Source organism: Hyaloscypha bicolor (genome assembly GCF_002865645.1).
Source record: "Hyaloscypha bicolor E unplaced genomic scaffold K444scaffold_165, whole genome shotgun sequence".
Classification (NCBI taxonomy): domain Eukaryota; kingdom Fungi; phylum Ascomycota; class Leotiomycetes; order Helotiales; family Hyaloscyphaceae; genus Hyaloscypha; species Hyaloscypha bicolor.
In genome coordinates this window covers 1387874-1404193 of record NW_020194667.1, presented here as the reverse complement: position 1 = coordinate 1404193, position 16320 = coordinate 1387874, and the positions used below count along the sequence as shown (strand labels likewise).

Below are 16320 nucleotides of genomic sequence, written 5' to 3'. Positions count from 1 at the left end.
TTGCTGTTATGTGCATAACTTGATTTCCTCGTTTCGCTTGTTTTCTATGATACATGTGTTGCTCGAGTCGCAAGACACCCTCCTCTCCATGAGCTTTGTTGTTCCTGTCGCCATTCTTCGGAGTCAAATCGGAGTTATCACTGCTGGTCATGTTATTTCTCCTCCAAGTATGCTGTTTGTGCTCCTTCGTAGAATCGCCTGTACTGGTAGATTGTGAAGGGACGGGATTTGCAGACGATCTTCTATCGAGACGCAACCTCCTTCGCCGCAAGCCCCTCCTCAGAAGACGAGCAACGTGGGCAGGGGGAAGTGACGATTGGCCGGGGTGACAAGTACGTGATTCGACAAATACATCACGCTCATCCTTGGTATTACGACTGCTCACCCTCATTTATGTAGTATTTCCGCTACCGCGGCCAGTGAAGGGATTTCTCTGATGTCAATTTGCGCACTAGGGAGTGGGCATTAACCTGAGTAGGGATGAGGTTGGAAGTCTGAAGATTGCTGGCACCTCCGCATAGAGTACGGCCTTTGAGAGCAAGAACGCGGCCGTCGGGGCCAAGGAATGGATGTCCAATGTGCTCGTGGGCTTGATGAATACTCAATATCTTTCTGTTTTTGTGCCAAAACAGAGCTTGGAGACACAAGGTCGCGTTCTTTTCCTCGATTAGACCGCCCTCATCCAAAGCCCGGAGGATCACTCCGAAGATATGATCTGACAGCTTATCTTCAGCATACTCCCCATTATTGGCCTGGTTGACGAGATTAGTGGTATGGACTGATTCTGGAGCTGGGTCGTAAATCCAGCTTACGTCATATTCCCCTTTGGCAAGAGGGGGAGTCATTGTGATGGATATTAGGAAGAACTAAGGTGATGAGCTAATGCGATGAGTGAGGTAGACCGGTGTGGTTAGCATATAATCAAGACAGGGGAAAGGAGGAGCTTGGTCCGCTGCGATGTTGAACAGTTGAAGGAAGGGTTGGACAGAAGGGGCGTGGGATATTTAATTAGAACCACATCAAGGAAAACTTGAGCGTTTGGGGCGAATCTCAAAGTAAGCTACCTTGGAATGCTGAAAAGCCAATAAAGGAGAGGCCGCAAGAAGCAAATAGTGGGCACGTTCGTTCCACTGGCACCGAGCTCACCTAAGCCATGCAGCTTCGCCATACCTTGAATCGACACGAAAGAAGTACCGGTAGGATCGAGAACATTGGGATATATTCGTCTGTGACGTCTTCCCTGGTCGATATATCTAATCTTGTGATCCACTCGAGCCCAAACGCCGCGCTATATGCCCGTCCTGTAAATCTCAGATGTTCGAACAGCGAGTTGCTACCTTCGCCCTCTCCCAGCACCTCCCATGCCCGGCATCATACCACCCATCTGCTTCATCATAGCATTCATATCCATACCCCCTGGCGCACCTCCGCCGCCCAACATCTTCATCAGCGAGCCCATGTCTGGCATTCCACCACCAGCTCCACCAGCGCCGCCCATACTTGCCAAGCGCTTTTGCATCGCGGCCATTTGTTGCTGCTTGTTCCCACCACCCATTGCTCCTTGCGCCCTCTGGATATTCTTCATGTTTCCACCCATCTTCTTCGCCATACCAGCCATCATCTTGTGTTGGGTAAGCAGATCTTCCACCTCCCGAACACTCGTTCCACTGCCGTAAGCTATTCTGGTCATGCGAGTAGGCTGCTCGATAAACATCTTGCCATCACTATCCAATTCCTTCGTGGTCATGGAGTCGCAAATGTAAATCATTCGCTTGAGCTTCATGGAGCCTTCTTCGTCGTCCATGCCTTGCATCATTCCACTCATACCCGGAATCATGCCGGCCATTTTCGATAAAGGTCCCATCTTCATGATATTGGAAAGCTGATCCCGTAGATCCCGCACCGTGAAAACACCTTCGGCGATGTGCTTCATCGTATCTTTTTGGTCAAGTTTGAGTGATTGAACATGCTCGACAAGTCCTTGCATATCTCCCATTCCAAGCAGTTTTTGAACGAACTGTTGTGGGGCAAATCGTTCCAGATCCAACATGTGTTCTCCAGTTCCAATAAACACGATGGGAGTGTGGGTTGCTGCAACTGCTGAAATTGCTCCTCCGCCACTGGCATGTCCATCTGTTTTGGTGATGATGATGGCACCAAAATCCGCCGTCTCCTTGAAAGCTTTACTTTGGGCCTCCGCTTGCTGTCCAATACTGGCATCCATAACCATGATCGTCTGGTCTGGCTTGACAGCGTTCTGAATATCCACCATCTCCTGGAACAGGGCATCTTCTTGTCGATGTCGACCAGATGTGTCCACAATAATAATCTCAAATCTCTCCTTCTTAAACTTCTCCACGCCTTCCTTGGCCACAACCGCTGGGTCAGTCTGAGTTAGGGAACCATAATACGGAATCTTCGCCTTGGTCGCATTCTGCTTTAGCTGATCGAAAGCGCCAGCTCGGAAGGTATCGGCACAAACTAAACACGCCTTGAATCCTCTCGATTGATAATGTCTGGCCAGTTTCGTACATGTCGTCGTCTTTCCTGCACCCTGTAGTCCAACAAACATAATAACATTTGGTTTCCCTTTTTTAGGTTTGAACGGTTCGGCATGAGGATCGACGAGTTTGACCAGTTCGTCAAAGACAGCCTTTTGAATGAGTCGTTTCTTATTCACACCTGGCGCAAGTTCTTTGAAATTGACAGAGGCTTTGATCGATTTTCGTAGATTTCCAACCAGTTTTACGTTAACGTCCGCTTCGAGGAGAGCTGAGCAGATCTCTTTGATCATGCCTTCAAATGCCTACAATCTGTCAGAATGATGTGAGTGCCAAGAGAGAGGACTCAAACCTTCTCATCGAGGTTACTTGACCTCGTCAGGTCACTGACTGCCGCATTAATGCGCCGCCCAAGATCTTGGAGAACCATTTTGGTGAATGTGCGACGCTGTCTTTCTGGTATTATGTCGTCGATGTCTTTGGAAGGAGAGCGATTGTGGGCGAAGGCGGGGTGTCCGTTGCCAAGACCGGAGAAACTTTTCGCCGATTCCGAAAACTCCAAACTATTTTTCTTCGACAAGCTTAAAAGTCAACCCATCATCACAAGCACCAAAACACTCAATCGATTCACAAAATGGCAGGAACACTCTCCAAAAAGCGCAAAGTAGAAGAGGGAATCAAGGGGAAGGTTTCTCGACCAGTCAAAAAATTCAAAAAACAAACCGACTACAAGTCCTCCTCCGAAGACGAAGCAGAAACAGATTTCCAGGCTGTGAGCCTCCAAGACTCTGACGAGGAGGGACTCGACACGACAGATTTAGTTGGATCAGATGGGTCAGATGCAGATGACGAGCCCGCCCTCGACGAGGCGGAATTGGAGGAGGAGGTTACTGATGCATCAAATTCGGACTCAGAATCTGGTTCGGAAGATGAGGACGACGAAAATGAGAATCCTAATTTAATACGAAAGCGCAAACGCAATGACCCAGAAGCTTTTGCAACCTCTATGTCCAAGATCCTCGGCTCGAAATTATCAACCTCGAAACGCATCGATCCGGTCCTCTCCCGAAGTGCCAATGCATTACAAGCAAGTAAGGAAATCATGGATTTGGCGTTGGAGAAGAAGGCAAAGCAAAAATTGAGGGCTGAGAAGAGGGAAGCGCTAGATAAAGGACGAGTCAAGGATGTTCTTGGGACTAGTACGGCTTTCGATGCTGCGAATGAGAGAGGAGATGGTCAGACTGTGCAGGAAACGATGGAGCTGGAAAAGAGGTTGAGAAAGACAGCTCAGAGAGGTGTGGTGAAGCTCTTCAACGCGGTTAGGGCTGCACAGGTTAAGGGTGAAGAGGCCGCGAGGGAAGCTAGGAGTAAAGGGCTAGTAGGTCAAGGAAGACGGGAAGAAAAGGTCAACGAAATGAGTAAGAAGGGGTTCTTGGACTTGATTGCTGGTGGCGGAGGTGGATTGAAATCTGGAACGATCGAGGAAGCATAATGATAAAAGTCTTACACGGTATGGCGTTGAGATGGGAATGTGGCGTTCGATTCAGCATCTTCTGATGCGACTCCAATGAGTTTGTCTTATGTACATGCAATCCGCCGTATGTATTGTACATGGGCATCAATGATACCCTTAATGATACCCTACAGATAGGAGCCCTATCTATCAACCCTAAATGCTCCACCCAAATGCTGATCATCAAAATCCTCCCGAGTTCAGTCATGTATTAAAGTGCCTCTTCGACTCATGATACAACCACTTAATTCTTCTTGCTGAAGTCGCTGGCTTGCATATTTCTTGTCATCGAAGGTAGCCTCACTCGTAGCCCATCCAATTCTTTTGACATGACAACTTGGCATCCCAATCTTGACGTTTCAGTCAAGCCGAAAGCCAAGTCCAGCATATCATTCTCGTCATCCGATGCCTCTTCCATCTTATCATACATTGATTCGTCTTCGACTATGACATGACATGTTGAACATGAGCAAGATCCTTCGCAAGCTCCTGATATTCTTGTTAGCATCTCATCAAGCCCTTTGTAGGATGTGCTTGACTTGCCTTCCATCTCAATATCATGCGCCTGAGCAATCTCCAACAGATTATTGCCTTTGCTTACTGCAATTTTGTGCTCGTCACCCTCCTTATCAACGAAAGTAACATAGAGCCTGCCCAAAAATTAATTTTGTCCTTACACTAACTTCCATGTTCCACTTACTCTTCGCCCGATTTCGGAGGATCCAAATGGCCATGTGAAGCGGCTGGTGTTGCTGAGAATGCTCGCCGAGCCTGCAATGACCCTGCAGAACTCCTGGCGTGGCATATCTTATGCGCGGTACTGCGAGGGGTCGAAATGGTGAAGAAGGATTGAATTGGGCTTGTTCGTGATATTGAAGATGAAGCTCGAGCTTGAATGGTATATGATCTCGCACATGGCTTTCTAAATGTCCCTCTTCCCAGTGCCGCCATACTTCGAGCTACAGTTCTCCCAGCAGACATGGTGGTGCCTTCTCCGTGTTCTTCTCAACTGAGAGCTTCTTGCGAGTCGCGTTTGCAGATAAAGTTCGCCCGCGGTCTCCGAAAGAAAGCTCGTTGCAGGGGCGAGGGTTTTTCTGTATGTAGGTGAAGCCTGCAGAGAGGATATTCACTGAATGGCGGTGAGAGCAGCCATAACCATTTGTTGTTCTCCCAATATTGTAAATGATGTAGAGAATTGTTGGTAGCTCATATGCTCCACCTCTAAAAATTGTTGTTCGGAACAACGTTTTTGCGAACGATGACATCCTTGTCGATATCTCGAATCTTGGTCTCCGCTTCATGCAAACAACACATTCCCCTTTTCTGATGTAACAAAACATTAGATAAAATGGCGACTTCACGGGACACACCAAACCCTCTACGGCCGTACTACAGGCCTCCATCGATAGGAATCCCGATTGATACTCCAGGTACAACGAGCTCCGGAACGCATGGACTGGGACCAAAGAATGGCAGCGCGGCATCCTACGCGTCGTCTGCACGCGATATGTTCTCGGAGCTTGATTATGGGGACTACTTGTCAGACAATACACCAACGGCTGTAGAATCAGTCAGGAAACAGGTTGATGATTGGTTCTACAAATATACAAGCATCCTGCTTGCCCAGCCATTCGATGTTGCGAAGTTGGTTCTGCAAGTGAGGAGTCATGATCTAGAAGATGAATCAATCCCTTTGGCTGTCCGAAATACTGGCTCAAGACAGTCTGGCTATCGGAACTCGGCGTATAGTGATGTATGGATTCTCCCAAAGGTGCAAAAGAGCTTGAGCTAACTTGCAAACAGTATCCTTCAGATGACTCTGATCCTGACGAACCTGCCTACTTTACTTCCACAGCCCCCCTTTCGCATTCTTACTCCCCTCCGCTTTCCCGAAGGCGGCATGGTAGCGAAAACTCATTCCCCTCTCCTCTACCGAAAGACCACTCACCTCCTGCTCACCAACTTATTCTCAAGAGACCGGACTCGATATTGGAAGTAATATCGCAGGAATGGACGAAAGAAGGAGGATGGGGAGTATGGAAAGGTTCCAATACCACATTCGTCTACAGTGTCTTGGTACAGACGCTTGAGAAATGGTCAAGGGGTCTTCTGTCAGCTCTTCTCAATGTCCCAGATCCGGATCTCACCACAGGACTCGAGATGTCTGCAGAATTGATTGGCTCACCGTATCCATGGGCCTCTCTATGGGTAGCAATCGCTGCTGCAGTAGCAACGGGGCTTATACTGGCCCCATTGGACCTTATTCGAACAAAGTACATTTCCCCCGTACTTCTTTTCTCCTTAAATTCATGGATTGTTGCTGATAAACAACGCCAGACTCATCCTCACCCCTACATCACACCCGAAGCGACCACTCACGTCGCAACTCCGCATGCTACCTTCCTACCTCTGCCCAACACCTCTCATAGTCCCAACTATCCTCCACTCTCTCATCACGCCTGCCATTTCGCATACCACCCCCTTACTACTCCGGTCCCGTCTGGCCATCGACCCTTTCTTAACACCAAATACGTACCAGCTCGCTCGCTTCATGTCCAAAAGCGTTGAATTATTCATAAAACTGCCACTAGAGACGGTGCTAAGGAGAGGTCAAATGGCAGTGTTGAAACAAGAGAAATCTATGATAAGAGAACTGGGCAAGTGGGAAGGCGATCTAGAAACGATAGTCAAAGTCGGCAACTACAGAGGTGTGGTTGGCACGATGTGGTTGATTGTCAGGGAAGAAGGCGTAAGAGAAGTCCCAGTCTTTAAGGGGAGAGGCAAGCTCAAGGTTACCCAGAAAGAAATGAAAGGGCAAGGTCTGCCTGGTCTCTGGAGAGGATGGCGAGTTGGCATGTGGGGCCTCGTGGGGATGTGGAGCTCGAGAATGTTAAGTGGTGGCGCTGTGAATGGTGGGGAGTTCTAAACCGCGCTTTGGTCGAAATGGTGTGCTTTGAGCATGAAGTTGTTGGGGGCTTCCAAGTACATATCGGACGGGTCGAGGAAGGATGGGTTGGGTGATGATACCAAGACTTGCTTTCTCAACGTGGGGCGCCGGATTAGATTGGGGAGTTTGGGACGACATGATACTCAACTCTGTGTATTACAGCATACGACCACTTGTAAGTGCAAGCAATCAGAGAAGCAAAGAATATGATTCTTCTCAAGATAAGAGCTCTCTTGCAATCCATCTACTCATTTGCGCAAGTTGCGCCTATTGCTTCGAATCTTATTTTTTTTTTCTATCTAGGAAAGAGAAGGGTAATGCTTAAAAACCGGTATATGTTGCAATAGGCCCGGTTTCAAATAAATTGATCCTGAGAGAAACCGGGATCCAGTAAAGTCTAAGACGAGTAAGTCGCTGACTCAGGGAACTGTATCTGGGAGAGAGAGATAAATGGGGTTTCTTCCACAACATCGGAATTGTCAGTGGGGCTGCATCATTCTGGTCAACGAAATATGATGACGCTGGCTGGAGTGGTAAGTCTCTCCTTTGTATAAAAAGATGCCGATTGACAATCTCAAGCTGTACTCCTGGTAGATCCTCCTCCAGGTCGAATGCTGAGGACTGCGGAGTAGGGCGACGTCGTTTGCGGCACAGAGCTAAAACATAGTCACCTGCATGGAGGATTCGAAGATTTTATCCCTTACCAGCAAGGGATTGAAAACTCCAGAGAGTTTAGCAGGAAAACAGCGAAATGTCATCTTCATGGTGTTGTCGAATTCGTCGGCATCCTCTTCACTAAATATCTCTTCAAGATCCGTATCAAATACAAAAGGACATCCACGCCTGCCCACGAGGTTGTCTGTAACGAGTGGAAGTAAGACTAGTACACCTTAACTTCGAACGCCAGCCATCTGATATTCTGGGAGTTGTAGCCATAGCTGCCGCCCCAGATACCTGCCGATGGTTTGTCCTGGTGCAGATTCGCATTATGTGCCTTCCACCAATGCGCTTTGACAAGCATCTTCTACGAACATTACATCCTTGTTTGGATTCCGGTAACTCCCAGTATTCCGACCGACGGCCGCTTGCTCATGGGAACATTCAACCCGATGTCTGAAGGAGCATTGGGACGCACGGACTCGCGTTTCTCGACTTCAAAGCCGGCCGGGAATGACGAAGGGCAAATTCCGCGACTCTCGATATATATGCAAGGTCGTCGAGATTTTGCTGGAAGGTCTTTTGATATGTGGTAAGTGTTGTTAGTCGATCTCTGCACGCTTTTTAGTATTCTCGCCGTAAACTCCTTAGCAGGCTCGGCAAAAATTCCTTAATTTCCGGTATCGATAGGTATCGATGCCAGAATCGTAAGGTATCGATAGTATCGATAGTAGTATCGATTCCCCGAACCCAATTCCCCCCCTTTACTTGCAATTAACTTTAGAACCACTTCTCTTATAAGAAAACTTTTGGTAGCGCAAATATTCTACTTGATTTAGGCTTTCTATTTAGCTACTTATCTTATATTTTAGACCAAAACTTATCTCAATGCGGCTATTTTAAGTAAAAATGAGCTTTTGAGATTTTCGTGAGGCTCGCTTATATATTTAGCGTCTTGATAAGAAATACGAATACGGGGCTTCATTCTCCGAATACGAGGGCTATTTTAAATTTAAGATATTATTAACTTTTATTAATAATAGTAAGTATTTATTTTAATAGAAAGACTAGAAATTAAAGTAATTATATAATAATATATTATTATATAATTTAAATAATAAAAGAAAGAGTTAATTTTTGGGGTAAGAATCGATTCTGGTATTAATACTATCGATTCCTTGCAATACCTGAAAAATACCTCTACTATCGATACCGGTATCGATGCCTCAGGTATTTTTGCCGAGCCTGCTCCTTAGCTGAAGCCAAACGGTATCTTTCTTGGTGGGTAGAAGCAATGGAAGATGAACCAGATCTTCTAACAAAATTCGGTGGGAAGACTATTGAAGGGATGAAATGACGCTGTTTGGCAGAGGTGAGAAAGTAAAGCTAGAGCGAGGTCGTTGGGGCAGGTGGGTTTCGTGCTCGTGGAAGGACTGGAAACAGCTGACATGTTGAGGTTAAAAGCGCAGAGTGGTAAGGATGTGAGCAAGCTATATCGAAGGCTATTTTTGTGAGTGTCTTTGTCAATACTCAACAGATAAAGTTGTGGTTGACAACCGTTTTGCTGAAACGTGGGGCAGCTCGCTAACAAAAGAGGGGGTAAATTGATATGCCTAGATTGATGCGATCCGCATACTCGGTACAAGAAGTGATACCGACAAAGAAACCCACGCGGGCGATATTAGGTTCAGGATAAGAACTCTCCAATTGGAGCTTCATATGCTGATCCGTTAGTGGAAGATGAGGTCTCGACTGCCAGGCCAGTGCTGTGTCATCAAGGGGAAAGAGTTAGGGTCTGGCATATCTAATCGTGATTAGCTGGGTATATTTTCGAAGAGTATTTCAATATGTCAACAGCTTGAATGAGTTTTTTTTAACTTCAATTCCAAGACAGCAATCTGAGATCGGTGTCCTACGTACAGTGTTTTGCCTCTCATGTTGGTGGAGCCTCGATTAGCATAGCTTTGGCACTTGCTTGCAGGCAACAGTGAGAATGGGTCGCTGAAGTACGATGGCAACCTCTAAAATCTCACCATTAATTAGGATGGGAGCACTGCCCCATATGTTGTTGCCTCTCACATATATCGCAGTTCCCCAGATTGCACATCTTTCAACCAACCAGCAAAATCCCCGCAAAGAAAACTGCCAGAGAGTAAATCGGTTGCAAAATGACGATGTCCGGCCCACCGCCCCCACTTCCGCCCATGGCTTCTCCGCCACCAGTGCCTGAAGGATGGAAAGCAGAGTGGTGTGGTGAGTATAACACTTGGTATGTATCCAATTTTCCTAACATCTAATTTATCCTGAACATCAATTAATGCTTACATCAGGTACTACTTCAATCAAGCAACGCAGACCTCCACCTGGGAGAACCCTCTGAACAAAGCGCCACTCCCACCCTCTCCACCTCCCTACGCACGCAGCGGCTCGCATCCTCCTCAACCCCAGGGAAGCCTATATGGAGATGAGGAGAAATCGACCACAGAGCGCGGCTTCCCACCTGTCCTCGGCCGTATCTTCGGCCACCACCACAGCCACAGCCCCCCTGTGAACCAGAATACCCGCCCTACCAGCCCTGCGTTTCAAGGAAGCGCGCCCCTCTACATCCATGCGGCGTGCTGGTGTGATCAAGACATCACGCAAAAAGTCCGTGGCATGGTGACTCCACAGCAGACGCTATCACTCCGCTGCGATGCCTTGACCTACCATTTCGGAGACCCAATGCCAAATAAAATAAAGCAATTTTCCATATTGTATTCTTATGGGCAACAGCCATGGCAACTCTTAGCAACCGTCGAAGACAATGAAGCGATTACACTTCTTCCCATCCAGCCTGTTGACAATTATCGCGCACAATTCGTGCAGCAGCCGACAAGCAAAATCGTTGCTCTTGTCTGGGGCATCAAGAATGCGCTTGTTGATGCAGAGAACTCGACTGGTCGCAGCGCAGGCTTGAAATTGATGGAACTTGAGCGGGAGGGGAGACTAGACGCGAGTAATGCGTGGATGGGTTTCGATGGGCTTCCGAATATTGTGAAAATGGCTGTGGTGTATTATCGTAATCCGGATGGAAGTGTTAGTGTTGCGGCTGCGAAGGAGGGAGAGACTCTGAGGTTGCCATGGAATGCTCTTGCTGGTGTGATCTAGGGCTTTCGGACATTTTTCGATCTGTGTCCGAAGGTTCAATTGGCTTGCATTATGTTAGAAAGCGAATTTGAAGCTTCCTAACTCACTTCAAACGTGGCATGTGAACTGCTGTGAGCCATGACGTGAGACAATGGACTGTCTTGAGGATGGAAATACGACGATCATTTTTGCAAGCTTTAACAGAATTCTGGCTCGCCAAGCTGGGGGAGGATGACTCTAAATAACTCCGAGGAGGCGAGCGGCAAAAAAAGAGGGCAGTGAATACTAGTATCACTAATACCGCATGGAAGTCCAGTTGAACATATATGGTATACAGAAATGCCAATTCTTGGTCACGTCATATCAGGACTCGTTTGGTAATTCGTATATCAAAGTGCCACATCGCTCCCACCACTTTCATTTTTTGGCTGAAAACTGCACCCGAAGTGCTGGTAGTCCGCACTCAGGGGTAGCTCTCCATAAGCTCGGTAAAATAGGGGGTTTGTTTGGCGGGTCGTGCACAACTCAGGAACGGTAGCTCGCTAAAACAGGGGGTCCCCAAATGCATGTTCCAAGTCTACTTTGATGTTGATACTGGTCAAGTTGTCTCTGCGGGCTCGTTCGTATCAATATTCGCATGCTGAATTCATCGAAAAGGCATCCGAGGACCTTAAAGAATGCAACAGTGTCCCAAAATCGACAACACCCCAGCCACTTATCACGCTTCAATTTCCAGTTACAAAATAAAGTGGTGTAAAATAAAATTCGAGCTGCAAAGATGATCTTCGACGAAAAGGATGTTTGTCTTGGGTGATCAGCACCAGTGAATCCCACGCAACGAGGGGACTGTCCGGGAGGTCCTTCACATCCGGGTCTTGAGTGCTGTTCGCGACGAAGATTTAATTTGACCAAAGACGCTGATGTACGGTGTGCCCGAAGGCTTCCCAGACCGGGGCAGGAGCGACTCAAAGAACGTCCTAAAATATCTTCCAGTTTTCGGGAGTATTGCTAAAACTGCCTGCTATAAAACAAAGCTCAGAACCACATTCCGACCATGCCCATCATTCAAACCCGCATCGTATAATATTTCAAGATCTACATTTCACCAGAATAGCATCCTTCCAAAATATGTCCCGGTTTCTACTGGCCATTGTTCCAGTCTGGCGCACCCGATTGTAGTTGCCACCGCAGCAGTGCCAACACATATTGTTCCCCCGACAATCTAATGGACAGATTGTTCCCCGAACCAATTCACCCAGCTTAAGTGTGCTAACTTCTTTGTTCCGCTAGATTGGAGCAAACCAAAGGCCCACAAATTAACCTTGCATTGGACATGCTTCTAACAATAAATATATATCAATGTATTGGCTACCTGACGATGAACCCAGGGGGCTCTTCCGGGCCGCCTATAGGTCCAAGTGGGTCGGGAAACCTGTGTTCAGGTGTTGAAGGTGCGTTTTGGCGATCGAGCCAACTGCATTGATATCTCGACATCGCAAATATTTTATTTTACTCGGACATGATCATCCTTTTTGCTCAGAGATGTTTGAACTTTTGAAGTGTTCGGAAGTGCCTCTAGTCGATTAAGCGATACATTCTTGTAGTCCCTGTCAGTGTGCATCTGAAAACGTTGTAATTGAACTTTATTGCCGAACTATGTTCACATTTCATATCTCTCCCGTAGTCTAAGAACAGTTCAAATATCCCTACTAAATTCACCTTGGAGTTCTAGGTATAGGAATTCCGCGTGGGCTCGGACTTGCAAAGCCCAAGCCCGAGTCTCGGAATGGGGGCGGTACTCTTTTCTTCTTTCCTTTCCTCTCTTCTTCGCTGCCAGCCTTGTTTTAGGCGCAGGATTTTCTTTATTTAGCGTCTTCGGCTTCTATCTAGCGATCGCATCTTTCAGAGATTGGTTTGAAGGTGGATCTGGTAGATTTATCAGAATCGCTGGAGGTTCTTGGCCCAATGGCCTTCCAATATCCTCTGAGAACGATCTCGTCTTGTCCAAGCTCTTGCAAGCCATAAAGTCCTTGATAGGTTCAACAAGTCAACTCTGTGCTTTCATCTCCTCCAAACTCCTGTCATCCATAAAATCACCTCCTTCAATCTTCTCACCTAGTAAGTTACCATCACCATAATCATCCAGTCCCCGCCTGGAATCCCCCCTTCCATGCCCTAACCTCTTTACCTCTGTCTCCTTATTCAATCCATCCTCATTCCCAATCCCCAACTCAAAGCACCACACTTCCATTTCCCGAACCTCAACCTCAACCTCCATTCCTTCACAATATTCCTTCATCAAATCGCGAACCTCAACCAGCATCTCAGCCTCCTCCTGCATGACAATCACCAACTCAGTCAACTCTTGCAAGATCGCATCTTCCTCCCCTACCTCGGCTCGCGAATCCATTATCGTGTTCATTATTCCCAACACATCTTGTAGTAGACCTGTGAGGTTCGCTGGTGCGGTTGATGATAGAGTGGGAGGACGCTCCATATCGAAAGTGAAAGGTGGCGGCGTGCTTGGTTCTGGAACTGCAGAAACATAAGGTATTTTTGGGGGTGTTTGGATTAATAGGGAGTAGTATATCATCGGGATCTCTGCATCTTCATCTTCGCCTAACTCTTCATAGCAGGTTCCGAGGGGAGGGCGATCAGGAGTCGGAGGCGGGAAGAGGTTGGTGTGTTGGTGGCGAAAGGGGTAAGCTCTGTCTCCGACGACCTTCCGCATCGCTGGTAATAACGCACGTTAACTCTGGGGGCTGAAAGCCAATTGGTGTTTTTGTCCGAGACGGTATGCTTGCGACAGCAAATGACTGACGACAGTTGTTATGTATGTTACTCACGATTCGCGCACGACAGGACGTCATTTCTTCTTGCTTGGTTGACTCAGAAACTACATCCTAGAGCTTCGATGCAATTCAAGGGATGATGTGTTACAAGCTTCGCTTAATTAGGGGTACCCCTGAGATTTGCTGATCTTCGCGGGGACTTCCCTGCTCCCGCTGCCAGCGCAAAGGGCCTCTGTTACATAATTAGGATTTCAATTGCCCGAAGTAAATAAGATGGTAAAAAACGCCATTGATGTGCGATTTCGGGGCGTTGAGATTTTCATGCGAGTTGTGGTAGGGCACGGAGTGCTTGATTGTCGACTTTTGGGGTTGATGTCTCTGCACAACTCGTAGAAAATCCAAGTTAGAAACTATAAAAAAACCAATTACGGAAAGAATTCTCATAACTCCAACTAGAAAGCAGTTCGAAAAGACTTTTGCGGTCGTTTAAATGCCGTGAACACGCCTGGGGGAACTAAAATCAAGCCATCCCAAATCTGGGTGGACAATCTTTAGTGGCTTCTCAAATCTGTGAATCCGGGGGTCGCAAGGTGAAGAGAACCACCCAATGTACTATTTGTTCTTTTAGTGTAAGGAAATAAGCAACAAGGTGGTTGTTGATGTTGAAGTGTTCTCCCCGCAGGTAGGCGAGCCTCTACCAAACACTTGCGGAGCTCCAATGGTTGGACTAAAGCCCAGAAACGATTTGTTTCAAGTGTGAGCAATTAATTGAATTAATTGGAAGCAGAACCCCTCTTTCACTCCAATTTCGGCGCCGTTACACATCTGTTACACGACTTCCTCATCACGTGCACCAAACATCACACCACCACAACACCAGCTGTTGCCCCAAGCATCCAGCTGACGCCAAAAAATTACCAACAATCAGCCCACTTTAACACCTCTCACGTCGAATGAAATCGTATAAATAGCCTAATGCATTCTCTCTAAGTCTCCACAGCTTTCTTGTTATCTCTACTTTTCACAGCTCATTCAATTCGACAACTCAAAGGTAGCAAAATCGAAATCAACTGATAATGACGACCCCGCAACCACAAGCCGCCGTCCCCAAAATGGCCGAGCCCGGGACAGCCGCAGAGACCGTCCCACTTGACACTCACACGCCTCTAGCGCCCACTCATGCCCTCTCTATCACCCACACCAAGCATCACACAATCCTCATCCAAGACCTTACTCCATCCCTCTCTTCACTCTTTTCTCCCTCCACCGGACTTGCCATCGAGGAAGCTACAAAATTGATTGATGGAACTCCAGCTCCTCCAACTCTGTATACGCTCAAGAAGGAGAATCTCCTCGGTTCGCATATGAGGGTTCATGATAAAGAGGGCAAGGAGGTCGCGGAGTGGAAGAACCCGATTTTGAGTCTGGATGCTGGCAAGGTTACGATTAAATTCCTTGATGGGGAGGCTGGGCAGAAGACGGTGGAGGTTAACTCTATTGGCCATGATAGGATTTCAGAGGTTTGTCTATTCCCTTTCTTTTATTTTTTGTTGCAATTTGCTCAAGTGTTTGGATCCTTGCATTTACGCTTTTATCTCGTGACTGAAATTCATTTCTGTTCAATAATTTGTCTTTTTTCAAGGGCTATCTCAGAGTTTTGCAATTTATACTCTTGCGTGTTGCATATTCTACCCATTTATTCAATTTCTTGTTGTGTTTGCTCAAAAATCGTGTTTGGAGCCTTGGAAGTATTGGTATCGTCACGTGAATGAACACCCTTTGCCGTTTTGTTTCATTCCTTCCTCATTCTTAAAAGGTGCTTTGCAAGCGTTGGGCTCTCTACTTCCCCCCTATCTCTTGCCATCTTGTTAAGCAATCTTCCAACCCATCTCCTTGTGTCCTCGACCTCTTTTCGTCCCTAACTGGAATACTGATCTCATCCATCTCTCTCAGCTACACACTAAGCGAGAACTGGATGAGATCTCCTAGATCGCAAACTAACGATTCCCTAGTCCTTCGACCTAAACAAGAAAACCTACGTTTGGGAAGCAGAGTCCAAACACCACCAACACAAGCACCTCTACGAGATCTCCGAAACCGTGCCAACACCTGCTGGAGTAACTGAAGGCTCAACCTCAACACCAGAGACCCAGACCACGGCTAAGCCAATCACCAAACGTGCCCGCGAGGTTGCCCGCTACTCACAGAAGCACGTCCACGGACGCGGCCACGCTGGCGGCAAAGAAGGACTTCTCGTGATTGATTCTGGAGAAATCTCGGATTTGGTTGGCGTACTGACGTTGTGTGCTATGCTTGAGGTGAGGGATTTACCTGAACTCTAAATCTCACTTTCTTCGCTTGTTTGGTGGGTTGTATTGTTTGGGGAAAGGGGAAGTTCTCGGAGGGAGATACTGACTGCTTTATAGCAAGTTCATAAAGAGGAGAGATTTGATACCACTTTTGAGAATGTTGTTGGTGTTGTTGGCTAAGAGGAAACATATTGTGTTGCATCACGGCATAGGGGGTAGGAAAATTTGCATGGCATGGAAATTGGTATGGGGGAAAATGAGGGCATTTGTGCGGTGGATATAATTTTTAGTTGCATTGCTTGCTGAGACTTTTTCTTCTCGTACTGTACATGATGACGCTTGGAGCTAAGTGAGTGAGGAAAGTCCTTTCTTTCTCATAGCCAAGCCACGTACTTGCGCGAATTGTGCTTCCATCCATTCGAGGCCTGGAACTTCAGTTCACCAACAATGAGGTGACCATCACAACACCATCGTG

General features: G+C 47.1%; 8 protein-coding genes across 8 annotated transcripts; 4 read left to right on the top strand and 4 right to left on the bottom strand.

Moving 5' to 3' along the window:
- Positions 1 to 368: 368 nt before the first annotated feature.
- K444DRAFT_194922 (uncharacterized protein) lies at positions 369 to 1089 on the bottom strand. The gene has a single exon (XM_024870962.1). The coding sequence runs from the start codon at positions 843 to 845 to the stop codon at positions 408 to 410; it is 438 nt and encodes a 145-aa protein (XP_024729860.1). The 5' UTR covers positions 846 to 1089; the 3' UTR covers positions 369 to 407.
- Positions 998 to 2971, bottom strand: K444DRAFT_600308 (signal recognition particle protein SRP54). The gene is made up of 2 exons (XM_024878613.1): positions 2854 to 2971; positions 998 to 2806 (listed from the first exon to the last, which is right to left on the bottom strand). Exons 1-2 carry the CDS (start codon positions 2929 to 2931, stop codon positions 1334 to 1336), a joined length of 1551 nt encoding a protein of 516 aa, XP_024729859.1. The 5' UTR covers positions 2932 to 2971; the 3' UTR covers positions 998 to 1333.
- Positions 2972 to 3091: 120 nt separating this feature from the next.
- K444DRAFT_194859 (Rrp15p-domain-containing protein) lies at positions 3092 to 4324 on the top strand. The gene has a single exon (XM_024870960.1). The coding sequence runs from the start codon at positions 3136 to 3138 to the stop codon at positions 3991 to 3993; it is 858 nt and encodes a 285-aa protein (XP_024729858.1). The 5' UTR covers positions 3092 to 3135; the 3' UTR covers positions 3994 to 4324.
- K444DRAFT_668561 (ferredoxin) lies at positions 4259 to 5212 on the bottom strand (the record flags this gene model as incomplete). Its single annotated transcript, XM_024887420.1, has 2 exons — positions 4715 to 5212; positions 4259 to 4664 (listed from the first exon to the last, which is right to left on the bottom strand). Exons 1-2 carry the CDS (start codon positions 4993 to 4995, stop codon positions 4259 to 4261), a joined length of 687 nt encoding a protein of 228 aa, XP_024729857.1. The 5' UTR covers positions 4996 to 5212.
- A 150-nt stretch (positions 5213 to 5362) lies between these two features.
- Positions 5363 to 6940, top strand: K444DRAFT_542486 (mitochondrial fusion protein-like protein; the record flags this gene model as incomplete). The annotated part of the gene is made up of 3 exons (XM_024875877.1): positions 5363 to 5767; positions 5818 to 6287; positions 6352 to 6940. 3 exons carry the CDS (start codon positions 5363 to 5365, stop codon positions 6938 to 6940), a joined length of 1464 nt encoding a protein of 487 aa, XP_024729856.1.
- A 2725-nt stretch (positions 6941 to 9665) lies between these two features.
- On the top strand, positions 9666 to 10915 carry K444DRAFT_668559 (uncharacterized protein). Its single transcript, XM_024887419.1, has 2 exons — positions 9666 to 9887; positions 9949 to 10915. The coding sequence occupies exons 1-2, from the start codon at positions 9787 to 9789 to the stop codon at positions 10763 to 10765; spliced, it is 918 nt and encodes a 305-aa protein (XP_024729855.1). The 5' UTR covers positions 9666 to 9786; the 3' UTR covers positions 10766 to 10915.
- Positions 10916 to 12785: 1870 nt separating this feature from the next.
- Positions 12786 to 13523, bottom strand: K444DRAFT_704493 (uncharacterized protein). The gene has a single exon (XM_024888086.1). It carries the CDS (start codon positions 13473 to 13475, stop codon positions 12792 to 12794), a length of 684 nt encoding a protein of 227 aa, XP_024729854.1. The 5' UTR covers positions 13476 to 13523; the 3' UTR covers positions 12786 to 12791.
- Positions 13524 to 14454: 931 nt separating this feature from the next.
- K444DRAFT_619641 (uncharacterized protein) lies at positions 14455 to 16311 on the top strand. The gene is made up of 3 exons (XM_024881551.1): positions 14455 to 15056; positions 15549 to 15854; positions 15963 to 16311. The coding sequence occupies exons 1-3, from the start codon at positions 14649 to 14651 to the stop codon at positions 16023 to 16025; spliced, it is 777 nt and encodes a 258-aa protein (XP_024729853.1). The 5' UTR covers positions 14455 to 14648; the 3' UTR covers positions 16026 to 16311.
- Positions 16312 to 16320: the final 9 nt, after the last annotated feature.